Consider the following 12,880-nt stretch of genomic DNA (forward strand, 5'->3'; position numbering starts at 1 on the left):
GGTAATGCACTTAGGGTGGAAAAATAAAATGTACAAATATAGGATGGGGGATACCTGGCTGAATGAGACTACGAAGATTTTCACACTTGCCTGCATCACTGCTAAAACGTCCCCCAAACAGAGCTAAAAGGAAAAGGAAGCCCCTGTGTCTGAACCCCAGGAGCATTTCCTGAATCACCATGGAAAAGTGGCTCCCTCTAGTGTCTTTGAATTATTACTAGAGAAGCTGGTTTCCTCTTAATGCAAAATTTGCGTTGAGAAGAAATCTGAGGAAATCTGCTTCCCTTGCAAGGATTCAAAGATGCTAGAGGGACCCACGTTTCCATGGCAATTTACGAAGCGCTCCTGACATTCAGACACAGGGACTTCCTTTCTCTTTTAGCTCCATTTGGTGGAAATTTTAGCAGCGATGCAGGCAAGTGTGAAAATCTTCTATGTGTGGAAGAGATCTAGGAGTCCAAATTGACCACAAGTTGAACATGAGTCAACAGTGTGATGTGGCAGCTAAAAAGGCCAATGCAATTTTAGGCTGCATCAGTAGAAGTATAGCCTCTAGATCAAGGGAAGCAATAGTGCCACTCTATTCTGCTTTGGTCAGAACCCACCTGGAGTACTGTGCCATTTCTGGGCACCACAATTCAAAAAGGATGTTGAGAAACTGGAGCGTAATCCAAAGGAGGGCGACTAAAATGGTGAAGGGTCTGGAAACCATGTCCTATGAGGAATGGCTTAGGGAGCTGGGGATATTTAGCTTGGAGAAGAGAAGGTTAAGAGGTGATATGATAGCCCTGTTTAAATACTTGAAGGGATGTCATATTGAGGAGGGAGCAAGCTTGTTTTCTGCTGCTCCAGAGACTAGGACCCAGAGCAATGGATACAAGCTCCAGGAAAAGAGATTCCACCTCAACATTAGGAGAAACATCTGACAGTAAGGGCTGTTCGACAGTGGAACAACCTCAGAGTGCAGTGGATTCTCCTTCCTTGGAGGTCTTTAAACAGAAGCTGGGTGGCTATTCTTCGGCCCTGTCCAGATGGGCCAAAAAGCACTTACTTAGTACTTGCTAGGGTTGCCTGGGAGTGTCCTTTTCAGATGCTCCCTAACCCTAGTACGTACTCAGTACATCAAAATGGTGGTGCCCTGTCTACATGGGTGCCACCATTTTGATGTAACGGCCATGTCACGTCCAAATGGTGCACTGCAGCTGTAATGTACTGGCGCCGCTGAAGTTTTTCCATGCCTTGAAAAATCACAAATCCCAGCTCAGGCCTCGATCCATTGGGGAAAGGGGCAAGTGCAGGCCGCCCCAAAGGGGTGGTCTGTATCCCGCCTATGATTCTTTGATATGTATGATATTGTGGCTTAGATAGAAGTGCATTAGCAAATTGTGGAATGATAGTTTTAGTGCATGGTATTTTTAACCTGAAGTGTGAAAGGAGTCCCATGAAGAAAGTTAACAACATATGCATGCTCAAGAGAGTAGACAAATATGTTTATCCCCACCACCACCAAACAAACAAACACAACCAAGATGCAGGCCAAGCCAATGAGAATTTCTGTAATAAATAAGCACAATATTGTGTTTTAAGAATACAAACTATAGAAGGAAGTTGCCTACTTGGTGCCTACTGTTAGACAAGTGTTACTGCCATTAAATCTGCGGTAGTATATTATAAGTCTTAGTTGATCTGTACTTTAATGCAATGTACAATGGCAAACTGATCTTAATAAATTTTAGTTAAACTTTTTTTCAGTGGGTATTGTGCTCTTGATTTTCAGACATGAGTTGAATCATTTTTCGACTCCGGATTGTTTGATTAACAAACCATGGAAAAGAAAAGATGGAACATACTTGAAATGGTTTGGCAGGTTTAAAATATCTCAGTTATACTTAAAGTACTAACCCTTAATTTTTCAAATGTAGCTAATTAAGGTACGATGTAAAATTTCAACAAGTAGAGCTTCATAGAATTTCACCTACTTTATTTCTTCATAATAATGCTCTAGCTTTAGTTTCTCTTTTCCCAGGTCTAGGATGGGTACCAGTAAAGAACCAGACATAGTCCACTTGGAGGCAAAAACATTGGATGGCCGTAAGTTCCTTTCCTACTTTGTTGTAATTATACTATAAAAGTAAATACCTTGGCATGCAAATCTTATCTAGATATGATGAGAGATAACATTGTACATTTCCCTTTTGGTTTGGTCCAAACCCAAACCCAAGGAAATTACATTTCAGAAGGATGTTCTGAAACAAAAGTCATTTTGTTTGTTTTGATTTTTGAAAAGAATTAGGAAAGATGTATAAGTCATGTAAGATCTGTAAGGGCAAAGCATAAAATGGAAAAGCTAAAAAGCATAAAACGTTTTCTTCCTCTGGACTGTTTAATTTGATTGGTCCTTTTCTAGAGATGTTTCAGGAGGGTATAAAATGCAAGTTCTCAATCATGGTGTTATTTTGTTTAAACTAGCTTGCAAACTTTGAGAGGACTCTGTGAAGTAGCAGAATGCTATAATTTCGACTGATAGCATTCCCTAGTCTCAGAGACCTTCCTTCCTAAGATTTACAATGAGTTTCAAGAAAATATCTGTTGGCTTTACCTATAAAAAGAACATCTAATGCTTATAACTGTATTACCAAGGCTGTAATTTTATCAACATTTACTTGGCATTAGTTGTATTCATAGAATCATAGACTCACAGAGTTGGAAGAGACTGCAAGGGCCATCCAGTCCTACCCCCTGAGATGCAGGAAATCTCAATCAAAGCATCCCTGACAGATTGTCATCCAGATTCTGTTTAAAGACCTCTAAGGAAGGAGACTCCACTACATTCCAAGGGAGTGTGTTCCACTGTTGAACATCCCTTACTGCCAGGAAGTTCCAAGCTATTTTGCCTCTGCCAAAGAGTATTATGCCTTGAAAAACCACAAATCCCAAGATTCTGTAGAATGGAGCCATGGCTGTTAAAGTGGTACCAAGCTACATTGAACTAATCAGAATTTGCTTCTGAGTATACATTGATAGGATCACACTTTTACTCACGTTCTGGGTTTTTACCAGGTTGTGGATTCTCACACATTCCAAACCCTCTTATAACTTTTATAGAAACAAAAATTATCACTGTATATTGAAATGACAGAATCTAATAGACAAAGACAAGCTCTACATGTGTGGACAGAGGGTTAAAGTAGGTGGAAACAGATATGGCTGACATTTTAGTTGGAAAGATTTGTTCCTGCACATTCTGAGTATGTTTGGTGAAAGATTTTAGAAATTTAAATTATTCTTGGAGAAAAGAGTTAAGAAAAGGTGGAGCGAGCAATTACTGTAAACAAAAGAAGAGAACATAATGTCGTAAGCTTCATAAGAATATTGAGTTCAGCCTTTAAATAAGCTGGATAAACAATTTACATAGTATATATTTGTAGGATCCAGTATCTGTTAAATGACATTTAGTATGACTAGTTGCAATGTATGATTTAAATCCCAATATTAACACTTTTGCAAAGCCCTGGAGGGTGTTGGATCAACAATATGCTAGGAAAATAAATAACCAAAATGCACATTTATATTTAATAGCATCTCTTGAAGCCTGAAGACCATTTTGACCAAAAGTAAATAAATGAAACTATGAGTGAGAAAGTGGTCACATATTTTTTTATTTTTTGCATTCATTAGATGGTACTCCTATGAAGCTTATCTCATCCTTCCCTTTACTTGGTTTTGTGTCCCTTGTGTATTACTGTGAGTTTAAAACTATACAGTGGTGCCTCGGGTTACGAAATTAATTCGTAACGCGGCCGCTTTCGTAACCCGAAAAGCCTTCGTAAGCCGAATTGCCATAGGCGCTAATGGGGAAAAGCCGCGATTCCGTGCGAAAAAGCCGAAAAAAGCACCAAAAGTTTTTTCGTAACCCGAAAAAACATTCGTAACCCGAAACAATAATTCCCTATGGGATTTTTTCGTATCCCGAAAATTTCGTAACCTGGGTATTTCGTATCCCGAGGTACCACTGTACTGGTAAAAAGATTTCAGAAGAAACAATCTTAAAGTCTCAAAACAAAACAAAGAACAATGAAGACAGAAATCAGTAAATGGGCTGATTAATGATCCACAAATTTATTTAAAAGATCCCAGTGTGCAATGTCTTAAATAGTAGGAGCCAGTCACCCAAATTGAATGAAGGCATACTTGTTATAGAATTCCCATATTCACTTTGTATTCTTGAGCAAAAGCATCCTGGTCAGTGCTATAGCTGGTTTTTTGTTTTGTTCCTTAATACCAGACAGAATATCAGAGGGGCGAAGTAGATGGAGTCTCTGGAGGCTGCTTCAGCCACGATTAGGCCAGGACTTCAGTGACTACATGGCCCACTTCCAAAGTGGGCCACCACTTTGGTCTCAAGCCAGCTGCCACTAGAGCCAGATTATTTCAATTCCTTTTTGATCCAGTCCAAAGAATCAGATCACAGGTTCTGGTTGCTTTGGAGATGTGCATCATCTGAACACCATGCCCCTAAAGCGGCCAGAAGCCACTTCTTTTGATCTGTGCATTTTAGGCCTGGAAAACATGCTAAAGAGACTATCAGAATCATAAGCACCTTACTCAGAAAGCCCTTTGAAAATAAAACTGTCAGCCCCAAAGTAGGCACAGGTCTACATATGCCAGTAGAGTGAGGTAGCCAATTTTCAGTAGTCTATGAGCCAATCCTCATTGTATCTTTTCCCAGGTCCAGAAACAACATTCCCAAAACTGGAATAAACAAAAATCATAGACTCATAGAATTGGAAGAAGCCACAAGGGTCAACCAGTCCAACCCCTCTGCCATACAGGAACTTTCAGTCAAAGCATTCCTGACAGATGGCTATCCAGCCTCTGCTTAAAGACCTCCAAAGGAGATTCCACCACGCTCCAAGGAAGTGTATTCCACTGTTCTTACTGTACAAAGTTCATTCTAATGTTTAGGTGGGATCTCTTTTCCTGTAGTTTGCATCCATTGTTCCGGGTCCTATTATCTAGAGCAGCAGAAAACAATCTTGTTCCATCCTCAATATCACACCCCTTCAAATATTTAAACCGGGCTGTCATATCTCTCTTAACCATCTCTTCTCCAGGCTAAACATACCCAGCTCCCTAAGTTGCTCCTCATAGGACCTGATTTTCAGACTATTTTAGTCACCCTCATTTGGACACACTCTAGGTTGTCAACATCCTTTTTAAATTGTGATGCCCAGAACTGGACACAGTATTCCAGGTGGGGCCTGACCAAGGCAGAATAGAGTGGCACTATTACTTCCCTTGATCTAGACAATATACCTCTGTTGATGCAGCCTGAAATCCTTTTGGCATTGTTATCCGCTTAATCACACTGTTGACTCATGTTGAACCTGTGGTCTACTCGGACTCCTAGATCCCTTTCACATGTAGTCTTGTTAAGCCAGGTGCCCCCCATCCTATATCTATGCATTTCATTTTCTGCCCCAAGTGCAGTACCTTACATTTCTCTGTGTTGAAATTCATTTTGTTAGCTTTGGCCCAGTTTTCTAGTCTATTAAGGTCATTTTAAATTTTGATTCCCTCCTCTGGGGTATTAGCTACTCCTCCTAATTTGGTGGCATCTGCAAATTTGATAAGCATGCCTCCTGTTCTTTTATCAAAGTCATTGATGAAAATGTTGAATAGCACTAGCTCCAGAACAGAACCCTTTGGCACCCCACTGGTCATTTCTTTCCAGGATGAAGAGAAGCCATTGCTGAGCACCCTGTGGGTTCGGTCAGTCAACCAATTACAAATCCATTTAACAGTTGCATTTTCTAGCGCACATTTTACTAGCTTGTTTGTAAGAATATCCTGTCATAGGCCTTACTGTTTAATGATCTGCTCTAGAATCATTCCTGGTATTGAGGCCAGACTAACTGGATGATAATTGTTGGGATACTCTCCCCCCCCCTTTTTTTTTTGGAAGATGGGGACAATGTTTGCTCTCCTCCAGTCTGTTGGGACTTCTCCTGTTGTCCAGGAATTCTCAAAGATTTGAGATGGCTCTGAGATTATATTTGCCAGTTCTTTTAATACATTTGGATGTTGTTCATCTGGTCCTGGAGACTTAAATGCATTTCGATTAACCAGATATTCCCATACTAACCTCTTTACTTATTCTTCAAAATTTGGCCGGAGTTTTGACAACAGACCCCCCCCCCAATACCTCTTAAAATCACAAGTTGAAAATACATCTTACTGAAACCAATGAGAAATGTATAAAGTACTGTGTTAAGAGATGTTACTTATTGTAGTTTCTATATAGGGATCATCAACTAAAGTATTCAGGTCCAAAGTGACACCTCCTTTTCTAGTTAAGAACCAGTATATTTTCAGTGTTACCATTACAATGAAAACAGCAGCTGTTGTTAGAGATGTGAGTGCTGGAGATGAGAAGCATAACATCCCAATTACTGATGGGAGGGAGAACATCTGTGCTAGAGAGGGAACAAAATTAATTCTAGAGCTCTGCAATGGAATATATTAATTGACATGAATTAAGTGTTAGTGATGAGGTGCTTCCTGTGTAACTGGGTAAATAAAGATTCCACATGGACTGAATACCAAGAGAACAACTGTTGTAAAATGCTTCCCCAACAAACCCTTTCAAGAAAAACATAATTACTGTGAAACGAGCCATGAATATTTTCACAATATTTATGCATCCTTCCTTATTATCTAGTTCCCTCTTACTAAATAGTATCCTGTAAACTTAAAGAGTTCTTACTTGGCTAAATCTTGGCTAAATCAAGAAAGATAGCTTTTGCAAAATGGAATAGTGTGCAGCTTTTGGGGGCAGCTGGATGTACCTTTCTCCCCATTCCAAACTCCTTTTCATGTACTGTACTAGTTACTTTTCGGCTGTCTCCTTAGACATCCACTCAAAATCCTGCCTTAACTTTTCAACCACAGCTGTTCCTTCACAGATTTATTCCCTCAAAGATAACTGAACACATTTGCAGCACTGATACAGGCCTGAAAATGGCAGTCAGGGCTGGGTGATCACTTAAGGTTTTGTTTTTTTCCTGTGAATGTGAAAGCTGTGACTAATTTTGTCAGCGATTTCATCACATTGAGTACGATTTTGGTGAAGCAGCATCAGTATTTTGAGGATGATTGCAGTGGGGATCAACTGTGCTGAAAGTACTTGCTACTGCTATGATGGTCAACCATCCATTTGTTTGAAATGTTATTTACCCATGCTGAATTGTTTAGCTTTGAATGAGACATGGGTATCTTCAAGCTGAAACTATAATATTACAACCTTGACTCAAATCACAATTTGTTTTACTTAAATCAGTGTTATAGCTCTGTTACTTTAGGAGAACTGGTGTGTGGTTTTTAGTTTGTAAAAGTATCTTTCTGGCATATTTGCCATTTCTATTTGATGTTTGGGTGGTTTGGGATTATGTTAGACTTATCTGTATTCTGTCTAGTCTAGTCTAGTCTGCTAATACAATATTCCCAGTAAGTATGAACAGTTGTTAGACCTACAAACAAAGGAAGAAAAGTACATTGTACAACCCTGGGTCACAAAAAGCCAAACTGCATGGTGTGTTATTCATGCTTTTTAAAAACATTGAATGGAACTGACTATTTTTTACACTGAAGAAAATTAACTGTGGGGCCCATGCTATTTCCTGCTGAAAAACTGCTCTCTTTCTGACCACTTTTATCTCATTGATACTATTTGCAGTGCCTGAACAATCTGAGAGCAAATAGCAGCAGATACTGCAACCCTATTCACACCTGTATGGAGTAAGCCTTCCTGAACATAATGAAATACATTTGGAATATAAGTGTATATGCATAGGTTGCTTCTTATTTGTGAGATGTGTGATGCCTTCAACCCCCTCCACAGGGAGCGATCCACCATAGCCCTCCATCTCCATGGTTTACTGAAAAGGAACAATAAAGTATTACAGGCCCGGTACAGATGGGTCCTGTACGATGCCCTTGTCACGTGCTAGGGTTGCCTCGGGGCAGAGCGCCCACATGCCCCGCAACCCTAGCATATGACTATGATGTCATCACTGTGCAGCGCTGTATTGGCAGCATGTGTAGTGATGTTGTCGCTGCTGCGCTGAGTCCAAATGGAGCAGTGCAGCAGCAACATGTTTGCGGCATTGCAGGCTGCTTGCAGCGATGCAAAAAGGAGCCGCTTTTTAGCGCTTCTTTTTTTGCTGTGCAGCAGCACCGCACAATTTGATTGCTGTGGCACTACTACACAGCAATGAAAGGCAGCCCCAGCCTACCCTTTCGGGCCCTTATGTACTGGGTCTTACTTCATAAAGGTTTAGTAGTCCCAAATCATTACATACCCCATAAATTCAGCCTTCTCAGTGTTTATTTATACACAGTATCAAGATGATGATATAGCCATCCAGGCTTTCCCTCTACAGGACTAGCATTCTAGGCTGCACCAGGATCATTCATCTGAAGATGGGATGCCATGGGGAGGCTCAGACTCCCCTCTTTTCTTCAGCCTCAGTGTGGTCAAGCCCATTGTGGAAGGTGAATCTGTGTAGAGTCCGGCCCTAGGGAACCTCAGGTGTCACCGGTGAAGGAACAGGACAGGGGCCTATTGCTGTTTCCCAGGTTTGGTTGAAATGATTCCCTTCTTGACTGGACTGCACAGTCTTTGCAGTATGGTAAACAGGTCCCTCTAGTACAGAAGAGAATCTTCCCCAGCAATTTAGAGCACTGGCAGAGGATGATGGAACTAGGCAAGCTGGTTAGGAACCAAACTCTCAAGAAGAGTCTGCTAAAAAGTTCTTCCTTGACCTTCTACCCATCTTCTTAAGAAAGCTTTTACCTCCTGAGTAGGTTGTTAACCCTTCCTTGTACCTTTGCCCTTGCCTCCTACTAAGCCAACCTTACAAGGCTTAGACAAATCCAACCCACTCTGGCTGCTTCCTCCACTTTCTTAGCTAACATCTCAACTGTTATATTTCTCTTGCTCCATGTCCCACCTGGTGCTGTCTCCATCATTTCCTTTTGCTGGATGACTGATCAACTGCACAGGTCCCAGCATTCTTCTCATCATTGATCAGCACAGAAGCCAACAGCCTTCCCAGTTTGGCAGAAGCAGAGAATGGCAGCATGGTGGTCTCTGATATCCCTTCACAGACTAATACATTATTTTGTTGAAACGTGTTGGGTATGCTTTTATTGAGATTTCCTGCATGACAGAGGGGTGGACTGGATGGCCCTTGTGGTCTCTTCCAACTCTATGATTCTATGAGTCTATGATCCATGAACACAATCAAAACTTGCACCAGCAACAGTCAAAACTCGGAACAGCACACACACACATGATGTGTATGCAATAGAAAACACACACACACACACACATGATGTGTATGCAATAGAAAACTATCTGCATCTCCCTCACACATTAGAGTACAACAGAAGTATAGATAATGTAACAGCTCAACTGTGATATAAAGCAGTCCATGGTTTGCTGTCATCTGGTGGACAAAAGGAAAGCTAGAAATTAAGGACTTCTATAAGTTTGGACTTTCTCTGTCCAAATGTGACTTGCCACTGTCAGTGCCCCATAACATGACATTAAAAAAAAAAGGTTTGGTGGACTGAGATGCTAATGATTCACTTCTATTAATCATTGAGCAAAAAGAAGTACGGTATAAACTTTATGGAACAGAACTGCATTTTAACTGAGAAAACAGTGCGTCAATGAGCCATGTTCTTTATACAATTAGTTGTCCATTGTTTGGTGAAGAAGAATATGTGCTTTCAAAACTAATTTCCCTCCCATTTGCTTTTCCCTTACTGTTCTTTTTCCTTCTAACATAGCCTCTAGGAATACATTATGATGGTCCAACTATATGTGTTTTGTTCAAAGATATTCATATTCTTCACTGTTGCCACTGAAAATCACTGTCTAATTGATGCAGCTACCAGTACTTGAACAGAAATGAGAAAGGATAGGATTAGATTAGATTAGAATAGAATAGGCAGTATCTAGCTTCAGACAATTATTATTATTATTATTAACCTTTATTTATGAAGCGCTGTAAATTTACACAGCGCTGTACATGCAATCTTTTTAGTTAGACGGTTCCCTGCCCTCAGGCTTACAATCTAAAAAGACATGACACAGAAGGAGAAGGGAGTGGTGGAGGGAAAGGGTAAGAGGTCCAGCAGTTCCTCTCAACCTCCGAGGTCTGGACCAAGGCAGATGGACTGGAGGGAGGGCAAGGCTTCATAATGGATGGTTAATCATTATCCAGAGAAAATACATAATCACAAGTAGGATAATACATATACAGTACATAGGAATACAGGAAATGGATCGAAAAACAGCCAACAACAGAACATCAGATAGTAAGCGACAATTATGCGATGCCTGGGAAAGCTTCTCTGAATAGGATGGTTTTCAGCTCCGTTTTGAAGCTGGTTAAAGAAGTGATGGCTCTTGCTTGTGGAGGAAGAAGGTTCCAGGAGTGAGGGGCAGCAAGTGAAAAGGGGCGAATCCGGGATGGGGCAGAGGAAATCCTGGGCTGAGACAGGAACCCTTGACTACCAGAACGGAGGGCCCTGGTGGGAAGGTGAAGAGAAAGAAGGTCTGATAAGTAAGGAGGGGCCAGTCCATGGAGGGCTTTGAATGTCGACAGCAGGAGCTTATACTGAATGCGGAAAGGGAGAGGGAGCCAGTGAAGGGATGCCAACACAGGAGAAATGTGGTCAGAGCGGTGGGTGGAAGTGATAATGCGTGCAGCTGAATGCTGGACAGAGATTAAAGGACGGAGGTGAGAAAGAGGAAGCCCAGCCAGGAGGACATTACAGTAATCAAGTCGTGAGATCACTAGGGCATGGACCAGGATCTTGGCAGTAGAGGCGGAGAGATATGGTCGGATTTTGGCAATATTGTACAAAAAGAATCTACAAGCCTTGGCTGTGGTCTGGATCTGAGGGATACACGACAGAGAAGAGTCAAAGATAAAGCCAAGACTGCGGGCTTGCTGGACTGGTTGAATGGAAATGTTGTCCACAGAGACAGAAAAGGAGTGTTGAAGGTTGGGCTTAGGAGGAAAGACAAGAAGCTCCGTCTTGGACATGTTGAGCTTCAAACGCCGATGGCGCATCCACTGTGAGACAGCTGTAAGGCAAGATGAGACTTGCTGTTCAAGCCTTGGAGAAAGGTCAGGGGCAGAAAGATACAGCTGGGTGTCATCGGCATACAGATGGTAGGAAAAGCCAAAAGAGCTAATGAGTTTTCCTAAGGACAGTGTGTAGAGAGAAAACAGAAGGGGACCCAGAACAGAGCCCTGGGGAACTCCAACAGATAAGGGAACAGGAGAAGAAGTCAGACCCCCTGCAACTACTGCAAAAGATCTGCCAGACAAGTAAGATCTAAACCAGTCGAGAACAGAGTCTGAGAACCCAAGGCCAGAGAGTATGTCAATTAGGAGACAGTGATCAACGGTGTCAAAGGCTGCAGACAGATCGAGAAGAATGAGAACAGAGTAAAGGCCATTAGCCTTGGCCTGTAAAAGGTCATTCGAGATCTTAGTGAGAGCTGTCTCTGTAGAATGCCTTGGGCGGAAGCCAGACTGAAAGGGATCGAGGATGGAATTGGCTTCAAGAAACTCAAGACAGCGCGAATAGACAACCCGTTCCAAAACCTTAGAAAGAAAGGGGAGAAGAGAAATCGGACGATAGCTAGACAAAGAGGAGGGGTCAAGAGAAGGTTTTTTCAGAATTGGGGAAATGAGAGCATGTTTGAAGTCCAAGGGGAAGGAGCCTGTAGAGAGAGAGAGATTGAAGATATGGAGGAGCGAGGGCAGAAAGGAGGGAGCTATAGAGATTAGAAGACGAGTAGGAATAGGATCAAGAGGACAGGTAGCAGGTTTGGAAGAGTTCAGAAGTGTAGAGAGTTCATCCAAAGAGGCAGGAGGAAAGACAGAAAATTTGTTAGGCGAAGGTGATAGAAGATTAAGAGCAGAAGAAGAATCAGGAGGGACTATCTCAGAGCGAATAGTGGTAATCTTAGAGATGAAATAGTTAGCAAAGTCATTAGGAGAGAAAGATGAAGAGACTGGAGGAGAGGGAGGTTTAAGCAAAGTGTTGAAGGTGGAGAACAAACGCTGCGGGAATGGAGAAACTGGATATGTACTTTACAAATCACCCATGTATGTACAGTATACCTATTGCATCTTGAAGCACAGTCAAGTGATTGCCAACATATAGGGCTATCTTCTCCTTCCTGTTTTTTCCCCATGAATTTGCTCTGAAGGACCCATTATTTTCATACCTAGTGGTTAAAAGTAGGTTTAAGAGTAGTGAGGAAGGAAGAATATTTGTCTCTTGTTCCCCTTTTCTCTTCTACATTGTCTAATCTTCATTAATGTCATCAGTTTATTGCCCACATGTAAATCTGTGGTTTAATTAAATGTATTGCTAAAGATATCTATTGTGTGTGCATATATGTGTGATTTCAGATGCACAGTACATCACCTGCAAGATGCAGAACTGCTCTGAGGCTGTAAGAAGTAAACCTTTCCCAGGATACATTGACTCTGACTCCCTCATTGTCCAGGATGATTATGTGTTTGTTCAGGTCTGGAACAGCTTTTTAACCAATTGATTGCAAATCATTAGTCTTCTTTTCCTGAATGTTAATCTCCCTTCCCCCCACCTGCAACAAAACTGCTGGAGGGAGTGTTACATTTCAGTGCCACAAAACCAAGCATTGCTCCCATTGGGATGCTAATTGTTTCCTTCTGCCTCTACCTCAAGTACCTTATCAACACGGGGGTCATGGGGTTTTTTGCCTGGAGTATGCATGATGTATACAGAAATAATCTGCCTTGCCAAT

At 41.6% G+C, this 12,880-nt stretch overlaps 1 protein-coding gene across 5 annotated transcripts in view; it reads left to right on the top strand.

The window, feature by feature from the left end:
* Window positions 1–12,880, top strand: part of SORCS1 (sortilin related VPS10 domain containing receptor 1) — a 553,983-nt gene that overhangs the window by 404,850 nt on the left and 136,253 nt on the right. For all 5 annotated transcript variants that reach the window (XM_042460820.1, XM_042460822.1, XM_042460821.1 and 2 more), the window contains exons 6-7: window positions 2,027–2,091; window positions 12,504–12,622. In XM_042460820.1, coding sequence (XP_042316754.1) covers window positions 2,027–2,091; window positions 12,504–12,622 — 184 coding nt within the window. The remainder of the gene's footprint in view (window positions 1–2,026; window positions 2,092–12,503; window positions 12,623–12,880) is intronic.

This window comes from Sceloporus undulatus, chromosome 3, assembly GCF_019175285.1.
Source record: "Sceloporus undulatus isolate JIND9_A2432 ecotype Alabama chromosome 3, SceUnd_v1.1, whole genome shotgun sequence".
Lineage (NCBI taxonomy): Eukaryota > Metazoa > Chordata > Lepidosauria > Squamata > Phrynosomatidae > Sceloporus > Sceloporus undulatus.